Source organism: Rhipicephalus sanguineus, chromosome 1 (genome assembly GCF_013339695.2).
Source record: "Rhipicephalus sanguineus isolate Rsan-2018 chromosome 1, BIME_Rsan_1.4, whole genome shotgun sequence".
NCBI lineage: Eukaryota > Metazoa > Arthropoda > Arachnida > Ixodida > Ixodidae > Rhipicephalus > Rhipicephalus sanguineus.
Window position 1 is genome coordinate 316,699,296 of NC_051176.1, and position 13,951 is coordinate 316,713,246.

General features: G+C 47.3%; 1 protein-coding gene across 6 annotated transcripts in view; it reads right to left on the reverse strand.

Moving 5' to 3' along the window:
• LOC119379463 (uncharacterized protein ZK1073.1) overlaps positions 1-13,951 on the reverse strand; it is a gene marked incomplete at its 3' end in the record, with an annotated part of 493,970 nt that overhangs the window by 209,449 nt on the left and 270,570 nt on the right. For all 6 annotated transcript variants that reach the window (XM_049411988.1, XM_049411986.1, XM_049411989.1 and 3 more), the window contains 1 exon segment: positions 5,671-5,788. In XM_049411988.1, coding sequence (XP_049267945.1) covers positions 5,671-5,788 — 118 coding nt within the window.

Genomic DNA, 13,951 nt, shown 5'->3' on the forward strand with positions numbered 1-13,951 from the left:
GCTGGTACACGAAACAACCATCCTTGAACGGCCCATTCAAGACATAAGGAAGCAATTCTCTCTCTATTATAAGGGAGTACGTGGAGGCTGAAAGGTTCCCATCGATAAGAACCAGTGGTCCAAGTCCTTCCCTGGTCATGGCGGCCCAGACACTCACAGAGCATCGGCCACTGGCAAAGACCGACTGCGTGTACTGTGGTGAATACCTGGCGAGGAAGGAAATGCTGGATTGGTTACACGGATTTATAAGAACGACAATGGCACATAGTCACTTTATCTCCGAACAATTTCGTCTTACTTGAAGATCCATATAATGAAATTTTAATTATGCGAGATCGCCAAGATGGTGCGAAATATTCGACATGTTGGTAAGGCACCCTCAGTGCGTTCCAGAAGGCCTCGCAAACTCAACTATATTTTTCTAAGGTAATGAGGTACAATATACAAAAAAAACATCACACATTGGCTAAGGTGCTTAAGTTTGGCGAGCTGCTCACAATAAGAAGTAACACAGCTTAAAGAGAATCAAAGCTAAGCAACGTTCTACAGCAAGTTCGAAGACAATAAAGTGCTGGGCTTTACATGCCTTAACCACAACGTAATTAAGGCGCACTGTAGTGGGTGACCTGCCATTAATTTTTACCAGCTGCGGTTACTTACCCTGTGCACTACTCTTTCTACACATTCAATGGTAAATAGTACAAGGATGACATTAATGTAGAAGACAAATCGCAAATGTTACCTCGAGTTCATTGGACGCCATACTCGCCGTTCCTGATCCCAGCGACTTGAAAACGTTGATTCATCGCTGAACACGACTTCTCCCCACTCTTCTGATCCCCATGTCTGCACAGAACGCGCAAACTGCAGTCGCATGGATCTTTGCCTGTCCGTGATGTGGGGCTTCTGGGCCGCGACGCAGTTGGCAAGCCCTGCTTCTGCCAACCTCCTACGGATAGTCCAGACGGACGCGTTGAGATGCAATGCATCTTTTATGCCTTTCGCTGATATATGGGGATCAGCTACTACGGCGGCGATAATTAGCCTGTCCACTTCGTCATCTGTGCATCTTGACCTTCCAGCACGGTCTCTGTCACTGATCCCCCCTGTTTGTCGGTACGCTTGGATGGCACGACTCACCGCATTTCTTGACCTTTGAAGGAGCCGGCAGATGACCCGCTGAGAAAAGCCTTGGATGCTTAACTCTACGATGCGTCTCCTTTCATTTGCTGGTACTCGTGGCGACATTTTTGAAGACGAATGTGGGGGCCTTGAAACCCCCGATCTTATACTCTTTCGAGAATGGCACTGTCCAATAGCTGTCCAATAGCTGGGCTGTGCCGCGATATGCTGCCATTCAACCTTTGCTGTACGAGATAATTTCTTATCGTCACCAAGCCCGAAAGACCACGAAACAAGGCAAAGAATTGACAAAAATGACAAAATGGTACTGCGCCTGCGTCGCAAGCACGCGTGAACCTTCTGAGTGCCCAATTTTTCTGAGAGAGCTATAATAAAGAATCGCATTTCCACGCAGTGAGTAATGTGTACAAAAGGAGTGGCGTGCCGCCGTGCGAGGTATTTGGTCGAACAGCTTAAGGAATTAACTTTTGTTTCCTTGTGGGGCCTCCAACATTTGAGCACTTCGAACTGAAATGTGTTCGCCTGCAATTCACTGCAGTATTTTACAAAACAACGTGACCAGAATACCAGAATACACGCTGATGCTCGAGCGACGGATGTTAATGGAGGCAGTCTCAATTCCCGACTACTTCGCGTTCGAGAATGTTCCGTGCATATGTCATGGGTAGAGTTCTATTGAAATACTGAAAGCGGTGACGCCCCTTTCAACCTCCGTGATTTTCTCTGGTTTCCGGAAAAAACATTCCCAGATACCCCCAAATATGAAAAGACTCGAAAGTGAAAGCCTATGACATCTCTTGCACGTCTCAATCCGCATTAATTCACGCTTACTTGTCTTAATCTACTATAATGCATCCAATTAATGGGTTGACTTCAATCGGGGTTTATGGTTCGAGTAGTAGAAGACGACACATGAATATCTGAAATTCGAATCCTAGAAACTCTTGGGTCGAGGCTCGACTCCTACCAATAATAAGTGCGGGCTCTCGACGTGACAGAACCACGATATAGAGAGAGAAATAAATTTTATTATATAGATATGACATAGAGCTCCACCAAAGTAACGTCTTGGGAATGTTTGCTCATTCGGGGTTCTTTAACGTCCACTCAGTATACTAGTTTCAAGTATCTGTCCTCTATCGAAATACGGCATGCGCGACTAGACTTGAAGATGCGTCTTTCGGGTCAGCAGCCGAGCATCGAAACCACTGCACCACCGCAGCGGCCTTAATAAAGGATTTATCCTTAATAAACCGAGTTTGTTTTCACCTTTCTTCCTCGGCTCTTTTCTGCAGTTGTTGGACGTTTGGTGGTTTCATGCATGTTCAAAGACACATGATATTTGGACCGAGTATTACTACGTGCGTTAGTTCGGCGAATGAGAGCGCAAAAGGCAACACTGCTGGCTGAGCTTATTGATTGCCTAACTCGACATTCAAAATGTGATCACGCCGCGGATCGCCTAGGAGTAACGTGCACTATGTGCAGCACGCCGAAACCCGCAAATGATGTGCTGTCGTCACATTAGCGCTCGGCCTTTTCCATTGTCTTCACAGCGACTACAGAAGTGACACCTTGCACCGTCCGCCACGTTTCGAGATGCGCGCCGTTGAAACGAGCGAAAGGACAGGCTGCTGGGTGATATGGGACGAGCGTGCGCAGTACGCGCTCCCGGACAGAGCCGTGCAGCCGCCAGAAGGCGCAGCGACGCGCCTCGGCACGCGCTCCCGTGGTCTCTAAAATTATGCACTCGACTGTACGCATGAAAAGTGACACCCGGTACTTTCCGCAGTGCACGCGATTTGCACCGGGTATACGCAATCATACCCAACAGCTGGGCATTGCGTAGCTTTCCTAAAGAACACAAACAAGGAGCAGCATGCGTGAATCGACTGCGCCGCGGCGCCGCTTGCATGGCGAAAAAAAAAAAAAAAGCTCGAATCGCGTATGCGCTTGCAAACGACACGGCGCAAATCGCGAAATGTTTCGAGGCTCCTTCGCTAGGAGGCGATGCGGGTGTTTGCGATGTGGAGGCTTCACGAATGTGACGTCAGGGCCTCTCCTTATTTTTCCTTCCTCCATGCTGCCAGGCAACGACGGGATGACTACCTCCGAAATTCCCCTCTGCAAGTGCGGTGAAATATGTGAACGTCTGCTGCAACAGGTCATCTTGAACCTCACGCTTACAATGCTGTATTTGTGAATGGTTTACCAGGCATCTCATGGAGGGGTGCGTGCACGAGCATTAGCTGTCTACGGCGTCATGCAATCTGCACTGCAATAGCGTTGAAATTCAACACTAGCTCCGTGCATTAGTTACATTACGTGGCACTGCTGAGCTCAACGACGCTGGTTTTATTCCCACCCACGCTGATGACATTTCAACGGAAACGAAATGCAAGGACACTCGTGTGCTTAGATGTGCGTCTGAATGTCAGGGAGAGACGGAAGCTTGAAGAGACGAAAAATATGTGAACATGAGGCGCCGCTGGAGCAAATGTTTCGACAAGCAGCCTTGTCTTCCTCAAGGCTGCGCCTGCGTTTCTTTTAACTCCAGGCAGTCAGAATCAATCTGCCCACTACTGTACGGCTCGTTTTCATATCATGGTTTTCATGTGAATCACTATAAATTATAAATTTAAAGGTGAACATATTCGACAAAAATCTGTCTGGCTGGGTAAGAATATAAGAAGAAATAGACTTGAGCCACGTTTAGAAATTAGTTTTTCTAATTAAAAAAATTAAGAGGCCGAACAGGTCTCGAAACGTAGGTTAGTTTTTCTTTTTTCATTATAAATTACATTACAAAACGAACATCACTGCAGTGAGGGGAATAGAGTCTTTCCGACATTTAGTTGTGCCTTGTGAGACAGTTTACAAACTACGCTCAAAACTGTTTTGGCTTAACTGTGTTTAGATCATAGAAGTTTACAAAAAGATACGCCAAAGCTTTACAAGGCTGTGCTTTATTACATTAGCCTGTGCACATATGTTCAATGGCATCCTTCAAATTATTTAGAGATAATAAACTAAATGTAAATGTGACGAGCATTTGCAGCACAGCTTCACCAAGCACTTTTATGTTGTCGTGATGAGTGATATTGTGTTCATTGAATATGTTAGTGTTTTTTTTTTTCATATAGCAGAGAAACGTCCCAAACTTGTTTGAGCACACCTACTTCTGCTGTTTGATTAAATTAACTTGTCACAGGTATAGCGCGTATCACTATGAAGTGAAAGTCTGTGAACTACTGTCACGAAAAAAACCTAGGAAATCGAAGAGGTAATTTAAAACATACGTGAACTTGATTTATACACAGCCACACTACAAGATTTTACGTATTGCGAGCCAGAGCTTCTAAAAGTAGCACGGAGAATACATACTTCAGCTTCGAAGCAGAGATATAATGTAAAAGTAACACAATAACAAGTATGCAATATATATATATATATATATATATATATATATATATATATATATATATATATATATATATATATATATATATATATATATATATATATATATATATGACCTTTATTTATCCAGCGTTGGCACAGGTTCACATCACGCCCACCAGTTGATTGTCTATGTGATACAGAGATTGTGCTCGTGGCTTAGCAGTTGTTTAGTGTTCTGTGCGAGCGCTAACAAAGATGTACAATACATGCCTAAAGCTTATTTTTTTTAGAATTGCGCTTCTTGAATCTGTAAGCACTCGCCTTATATCTGTTTCTTTAGCATTCATCTTAGCTGCATACTCAGCAGTCATCTTACTACTAGCGCCAAGGAATTCTAGCTGTAGAAACTGTGTAACTAAAATATAACGAGGAACAAAAGGAGCCCGAAATATTTTCTCCACCTAGTACCTCAATACATGATACCTATGATATGGCCTCATGGCCGAGAATTTCGCCGAGAAATTCGTGCCTACCCTGTAGACACAACGCGATACTGCTTATTCGTAACCTATTCAAGCTGACATCCAAGAGCGAAAAAGATGCAGAACTGTACGCATCCGCGATTGTTTACGTAACAAATTTGGGGAAACTGCACTGCTCTGACTGCGCTAACTATCTAATAATAATAATAATAATAATAATAATAATAATAATAATAATAATAATAATAATAATAATAATAATAATAATAATAATAATAATAATAATAATAATAATAATAATAATAATAATATTATTATTATTTGTTGGGCATTTACTTCCCAAAACCACGGTATGATTATGAGAGACGCCGAAGTGGGGGGCTCCGGAAATTTCGACGTGCTGGGGTTCATAAACGTGCACATAATTTTAAGCCTGACACGTATTGTGGGAAGAGCGATGCTTCCGTATTTGTGTGGCATTAAGGACAACTCTTACACTTACGTAGTCATGTATTTTCAATGTGCCCTACAACTGCACATAGTCTTCCCTCTCGTATGCATCTTGTACTTCTGCCACGTCACCTCTTGTGTGGTCGCAGTAAATTGTGCGCTTCGTTCAGTAGATCACACAAGTGCTACTCACTCGCTGGGGAGTTCGGTGGCGTTGTCCTCCTGTCCAGGCACGTCTACGTGTATAAAGACGGATCGCTGCTTGATCTCGGCCATGCACGGGTGATCCACAAAGTCTTGGAAGGACGAGTCTGTAAAGGATCAAGTTTCACTGTGAAGGAGAACGGTCTGCGTAATTGGCTCAGAACTTACGCAACTGCCCATACCAAGCTGCTTATCTTCTGTTCAGTACATGTTTCTCTTGCTCAACATATAATGTTGAGTGGACAACTGCCGTCTTTCTACTCATGTGTCGGCCGACTGCGTTGTTAGAAAGCTGTAGGCAGGCGCATAGAACTGCAGTTTGAGACCATCACCTACTTTCCGTCGTCGCGCATTCATACTGACATGCGTGGAAATTTAGCGGAACTCACTGACTATCGTCCTCACCTACTCTCACACTCAATGACGTTCGTCGTACTCACAGATACAGGTAATCGTCACTTAGTTTCATAGTCCCATCTACTCTCGCCAACATGCATTCATTCGTTCATTCACGTTCACACTCACGCTTACTCGTTCACAAGTGTAAGTTTTCGAAATAACGGTAACGCTATATAGTGTCACGGAGTCGTGACGTCGACGAAGGCAGCAGTCGGCGTGTCCAAGATGAAACTCCTTCTTTGGCCGAACTTGTTACGGCAACCGGAAAGTCAAACTACAGCAATACACACTACACACTGATAGCGGCGAACAGAGCGTCGGCCGTCGATAGTATGATGATCGCTGGGACGCGCCGTCTTTTATACACCATGCATCGAACTTTCGAGACTTATCAATGGTGGTCATGCAAGCTCTGGAATAATTTTGACTATTCGCGTCATGTGCGCAATCTTAACAAAATGATCTACAATCTGGGACGTTCCCAGACATTCCGGCGCGGCTTGCGGCAGTAGTAACACATGCAAGGGGGCGGTAACATAAAACACAGAGAAAGGGGCGCGTGTAACGGAGAAAAAATTGCACTCTCCAGTTAGCAAGAAAAAACAGTTGAGGAGGCTGCAAGTATTCGTAAGAGACAAGTACAGGCAATGTTGACGCATTACATGCGAAGACAGCTGGCCAGAACGAAGTTTCATTTAAGAACTAAGAGCTCGGGAATGGTGACCCAGCCAGCTTCATATGCATGAAGATATATTGCAGTGAATAATTCATAGCAAGCATGACGACATAAAGGAATTCTGGTAACATTGCAGGTTGAAAAAAAGGTTAACGACAACTACACAAGGGATACCGTCATAATATAGTGCAATTACATTAACCGAGTCGCGAAATACTCTAACTGCACCTGCGAGCCATTGATATTAAAATGTCTGGTGCAAGTTCAGACACTATGGCGCGTAATTGGTTAGAAACGTTCCATATGCAATGTGTCCAAGCTAATTTGCACAAACTAGCACTTGAACCGCATCTGAAAGCGCATCAAAGTACGGCGCCGCGATTGAAGACGCCAGCAACGGTCGCTTCTCCAAAACGCAGCCCACTCACACACTCCGGAGAAGGCGCCGCCGACAGGCAGCACGCTTCAATCAAGCGCTCGCGCAAAGCCCGGAAAAATAGAGAGAAGGTTCCATGTCGAGCGAAGCCGCCGCAGTGGACGCGTCCACCGCAGCGAGACGTACTACATCCGGGAACATTTTTGATCTTTGCCAAGCCTCCACCGTGCTGTGAGCAAATGAGTCATGTCGGAAATTCGCGAACCCAGGTGAATATAAGCGCGCGGCGACAGTAGTTCAGGGTTGAGTGAAGGAAAAAGTTATCATGTAGGAGCGTGTGGCTCGGTCGGCCAGAAAAGACCGTGCCGTCAGTCGGTCAGTCTTGGAAGAAGAGCTGAGAAATGACGCCGTGCGAGCTAAGAAGAGCCTTGAAGACAGCGTCGCCGAGAGGAGACATGCGATCACCGACTTACGAAGGGAACTGGTCAGCGCTACAGTCTACGTGGAAGAACTCGTCAAGCCGGCGAATATGAAAGGACTTTACGTGCTCTTGACTATTCTCCAGTGCTTGTGTTTGTGCGCACTTCATTGCTTCCCCATTGTTGTTCATGCCATGAGTTGTATTGTGAGTTGTACTGCCTTAATTGAGAATATATTTTTTTTTTGTGTTATGCAACTCTTGGCTCTGACTCGGTCTTTGGACCACAACCGACGTTTGCTGGCGCGCTAGAAGGACCCACTCTAAAATTGTCCTTGCTTTCGTGGTGCGTTTCGGGGGCCTGATACGTAAGCCCTTGGAATCTGCCCAGTGATTGCCTCCCATTAAAGGGGTTTTGACAATATATTCTGGCGTGCGCGACAGGACCTGTTTGGTGCAAAGTGTGTCCAAAGCAGGGACAAAGAGCCTTGATTTGCTTACATTGCGATCGTAAACGATTTGGTTTGTTGCATGGCGTCCTCACTAACCTGTGTGCAGAGAGTGTTTCGATAGTCAAAAGTCAGACAGCTGTTTCGCGCACGCGGCTATGCTTTGTTTGACGGGCATCATGGACCTCGAGAAGTTAGTTGCCCTTGGTGACAAGATGACTCCTTCTGGAATCGAACTGCGGAAGTGGGTTAGCCAAAAGGAAAGGGAATAGAGGCGAAGGAACGACGACTGAAAGCAGAGCTTGGAAGAGAGAAGATGGCAGGAAAAGAGAGCAGCATAGCTCGAGAGGATAGCGGCTGGCCAAGGAAGAAAGATAGGCGCGAGACGGATACAAGGTGAAGTGGCTGAGGAAGGCAACGGCAGCACGAGATAGAGCTCGAACGACTCCGTTTGCAACAGCGAATACACGCTCCCGCCCAGGCTAGAGTAGATAGCAGTTAAAGGGAAGAGAAAATAGCTTCCTTTTGAACCCAAGCAAGCTGCATGTGACATTTGGAAAGAGAAGGGATAACCTTGATGCGTACCTGCATATGCTTGAGACGATTGCTGAAAGCGAGAATTGGCCGGAGCATCGATGGCCGACTGCTTTGAGCCCTTGCTTCAGTGGCGAAGCGCTCAGTGTGTACGGTAGGCTGACGCCAACCTATGCAGCTAATTATGCAAAGGCGAAAGCCGCCTCGCTTAAGCCATTTCGATTCACAGTGGAAGGCTTCCGAGATAACTTTCGGACAGGAAAGCGAGCTGATGGTGAGACGGCTACGCAGTATGCCGCACGACTCGCGACTATTTTGAGAGGTGGATCGAAATTTCAGAGACGGCACAAGAGTACGATTAGCTTGGGGAGTTTCTGATGAGAGAGCTTCTCCAAAATCGTTGGAAGATACGCTGGAACTAGCCTATTAGTTGTCGAAAGCGCAAGGCGCCACGAATCTGGCTAAGATAAGAATATACGGGCTCGAGGAAGAGAAAAAATCGTCACCCAAAGAAAAGAGGCATGCACAGGAGACTGTTACGAGATGTTTCTTGTGTAACCGACTGGGCGCGGAGCCGTTGTGAAAGCGAACCACACCTGACGCCTTTGGTAGCGCAATGGGATGAAGGGGTCACCAAGACGTCACCGTGGTCGATGTCCTTTGACGTAAGGGTCAGAATTCGCTCTTGACGTGACGGCAGTTCGAGATCTTCCGTAGCGAACAGACGAAGTGGCTTGTAGATGTCGTCGTCTAACATGGAGTCTGTGTCGGTAAGGTGTAGAACACGTTGCCCACAGCAAATTGCGGCCGAAGCAGATGATAGAAAGTCCCACCCTAAAATTAGTTCGTGAGAGCACCGGGTTAGCACAGTAAATTGAATGTAATGAAGGATGTCATCTATAAAAACACGGGCAATACAAAGAGCGGAAGGGTGAACAGTGTTTCCCTGGGCTGCGACTAGCGTGGGTCCATTATAAGGCGTCGTGACTTTTTTGAGGGGTTTACACAAGTCAGCATGAACCACAGAAAATGTCGCACCAGTGTCCACCAAAGCATCGACGAGGACTCCTTCCACTATGACGGAAAGCATATTGAACGGGCGTGCTGGAGGAATTTCAGTCCTACTTTGGAATGGAGTTTTTCCTCCAAAAACTGCATCACTTAGTTTTCCGAACGGTCGGCAGTGGTAAACATGGCAGGGCGAAGCGCAGAGGAGGAGCGGCGAAAGGGTGAAGGTGATCGGCGTCTTGCGGATCGGTACGCACTCCGTGCTTCAGTCGACTCGGGCGGAGATGGAGACTGCTGCGGAAGGGACCAATAACGCCGGCCGTAAGAATCCCCAGTAGAGAAATCACGTTCACGCACGTCGTAACGACGACGCACGTCCTGCTGGAGTTTGCGGCAGAAACGTGAGATATGCCCGCGATATCCACCATAATAGCATGTTGGGCGGGACGAACGCCACGGCCGGTAGTAGAGGGCGTTCGGTGTACCGGAATATAGTGCAGTCAGGTGGGTGGTAGGAGATTCAGTAGGGCCCCGCCATGGTGGTCTAGTGGTTATGGCGCTCGACTGCTGACCCGAAGGTCGCGGGATCGAATCCCGGCCGCGGCGGGTGCACTTTCGATGGAGGCAAAAATGTTTGAGGCCTGTGTACTTAGATTTAGGTGCACGTTAAAGAACCCCAGGTCGTCGAAATTTCCGGAGCCCTCCACTACGGCGTTTCTCATAATCATATCGTGGTTTTGGTACGTTAAACCCCAGATATTATTATTATTAGATTCAGTTGGTACCGACCGGAAGTGGACCGGCGACGCAGCAGCAACCGACGCGTACGATGGTAGCGGCAACGTCGAATTTACGCTGCTGGGAGGCGCGGCGCCAACGTGCGCGTACGTTGGTGGGTGAGGAGCATCTGGCTGGACGTGCGATGGACAGGTCAAGGATCTTACTTCCTCCCTGATGATGTCTCGCAAGGCCGTTGCTGAAGGCTGTGCAGGGCACTGTGAAGGTGGCGATAACCCCATTGACTGCAGTTCTTCGCGTATGATCTCCCTGATCATGTCGCGTAGGTCACGGTCCGCCGTATAGGACGGTGTTCGACAGTGCCCGGTTGTAGGCGGACGGAGTCAAGTTCATCCAGGCGCTGACACGCTGTGACAACGCCAGCGACAGTAGATTGATTTTTGAACAGCCAGGGCATTCAGGGCAACAGGCCCTATGCCCTTCAGAATGTGGCGTAGTCTGTCTGACTCCGTCATCGATGAGTTGAAACGCCGGCAGAGGGCAAGAACATCCTCGATATAAGATGTGTATGACTTGCCGGGATGTTGTGTGCGAGCATCGAGGGTCATCCTCGCGAGAGCGGATCGAACGACAGGTGTGCCGAAAACTTGGCGAAGCTGCTGCTTGAACAGTCGATGAAATCAATCTCATGGTTGAAGAACCATGTCTTCGCAACACCCGTGAGGTAAAGGGAGACGTGACGCAGCTTGTGAGGATCGTCCCACAGATTGGTAGAGCTTACTCGTTCGGAATTGTCAACCCAGTCCTCCACATCATCTCTGCGGAGACCGGTGAATATCGGGGGATCACGCTAGAGGTTGTTGATGACGTAGAGAGGCGAGCCGGGATGGGAGCGGCATGGGCGTCGACCGGCTGGTTCTGCGCCATATTGGGGAACAGTGGGTGCGAGCGGCGGCCCGAACGAAGCTCCAGCGAGTAGACGGGGCAAGGGGAGGACAGAGGATCGTAAATTCACCTCCACCACGTATGACGTCTCAGTTGGAACGACGTTTATTTGGTCGCGAACTCGGGAGCGAACAAGCGCCACGGACACGATGATGAAGAGCTCACACCCGAAGACGATGATGATGAAAGAAAAACGCGTGATGATGATCACAATAACGCAGAGATGAGGAAGAAGTGCATAATAGATGCCTACACTATCACCACCTAGCGGGTGCAGCGCTCGATGACGTCAGCACACAGAACTGTGACGCACTTCCACGCGGTTCGCGAGTAGCCGCCGAGAAGTAGGCTGCTGAAGCGAACGCGGGCAAAAAAAAAATGGCGGCTATGACGTAATCATAATGTGTTGCAGCGTGGTCACGTGAGGAAAGTAGAGGGGTCACCGAGGGTCACCTTTGAGGATGTCAATAGAGCGAGGATGTCGACCGCTCACGCAAACTTCAAAATTCATTTAAAATACCTTCCAAGCTATATTCGCTGTTGATATTTTGCAGATGATATAGGCATGCTCACGGAAATCGATCCCGCAAGCTATCTCGGCCGCGAAATTTTGTGTCAGTACCCTTTCAGTATCAGTGTCTTTCTGCTTACTAGAGTTGCCTGCGATATAGGAAAATTCCGGCAGATGCCATGCATTGTGGGAATCAATTTCATGGGAAGCGTCTTTGCTTTGAGCCACAAGGTGGATCGACGAAACGGAGCAGTGGTGCGCAGATGCTCACGTCGACGAAGAAAGGGCAGCTTATGGTCCCTCAACACTCGCGTTAACGCATAGCCGTCAGTTTTATCGAAACAAAGTGCATGCTACGTTGCGATGATGCCTGTCATCGTTGGCGTACATCACCAGAATTTGGGAACATGTGCACGTACCGCCATCTCTCGTCGGTGACAGCGGTCGCCTGCCGTAACTGAATGGGAAATAGGCGAAAAAGTCATCTCTGACAAAAAAAGCTACTTACTAAAAAGGACTCCCGGTTCTATACGGCAGATACTTATTTGAACATTCTGGTAAAATTACAATCTCGCACTGCAAACCGCGTGGCTTCCCAGCGTGTTTAATATTTTACAATGGGGCCGCATGTGTTTCTGTGTTCAGTTGTCCTGGGAAGCCACACTACAGCGGCTAGAATGAGAATATTGACCAGAGAGCCGTCGGTGATTCATGGCCTAGGTTGCGCTCGGACCCGCTTTCACGTCGGCGCGCTGCTGGCGTAGCCGTGGGTTTTTGTCAAGTCTGCGCTAGTGTTGTTAATTTTTGCTTGCTCTTGCCCTTTCCACGAGTAATTAACGCATTTATAGTTGAGTCGTGCGGTAAAAGAGGTCATTTAATGCCTAAACGATCTCTGTAAAGATTCTTTTCTTTTAATTTTCTTGTGAGCGCAGTGTATCGCAAACCTGCCCAGTCGATGGCATGCACTGCGACTTACATGTATGGCGACATTGCAAAAATTATCTCCTGACTATTTCTTCGCAGACTTCTTAATAACGTGTTCGATCGCTAAAGCGGTGCCCGATGATGTCTCGTCTTTTGTTGCTCTCAATTTTAAATATGAATGCAAATTAACCAGCCTACTTATCCATCTTGAGGTGAGCCTCACTCATTTTTGTCACAAATAGTATGGAGAAAGAACACCTACAATAAACATTCGCCAAATGTTTATTTGGTCCTTTCGTGTTCGAAATTAAGGGTTTATTAGAAAAAAAGAGATAAAAACTCAGGCTGCCCTGTCTCTTCTTCTGGGCTCCTTTCATGCTGTTCGTCGAAGCTTCAAGTGCTTCTTCTTTTCTCTTGCTGATGTCCGCTCCTTGTTTAATGATTTCGTATAAAAATAGTCTTGTCATGATAAAGAACTTCACTAGGTTGTCCTTCTTGTGTGTATCACAGCCTATAAGTTGCACATCCAATTCCGAGAGGCTGTCCTTGTGGAGCTTATTCCAGCTAAAGCACAAAGTGAACGTGTCTTCCAAGGTTTCAATGAAAGAAAACAGCTCTCTTCAAGGGGTAGAGCAGCCCGCCTCGATCACAGAGCGACGTAAAAGACGAAATACCTTTGTCTGCTTGCTCCACTGATGTCAGCAGTACCTGGAAGCACTCGTGGCACTTAATCGTTAGGACCTTGCGCCTAGCAACGTAACCAGCCAAGTAAGAGACCTACCTTGCATCACTGGTCTGCTGGGGATAGATGTGATCCGTCAGTTCTGACGGTGCACCAAGTGCACTGGAGGCCTCTTCCAATTTGCCGGCATCTATTAAATTGTCCACCTCACTGGCTACCTCATTTGGTTGGAGCAGTGATGTGAGTGTACCGCCTGCTGTGTTTCCAGAGTCAGGTGCTTTCACAAAGTTATAGAAAGCGAGGTAGTTGGCAGTTGTTAGGAATTGTGCTGACGTCGGGTGATCGTTACACCCTGAAGAATTCCTTATTACACAAAAAAGCTTCTCCAGCGGATCTTGGCTGGGCAGTGATGTTAAGAGGCACTTGAAGCCTTCGTCAGGCATTGCAGTAGCTCCAATGTAGCCGTCAAGCTTATACGCAGCCCTTGTGCTGTACCAGTTGAAAGAAAACTTCTCCTGTATGATTCTGTGCAAGCTTCCCACTTGTTTATGCTCTCTAAGGTGCCATTCAACATCTGTGATTCCTTCGAGTTTGGCTTCAGGGCATCTGG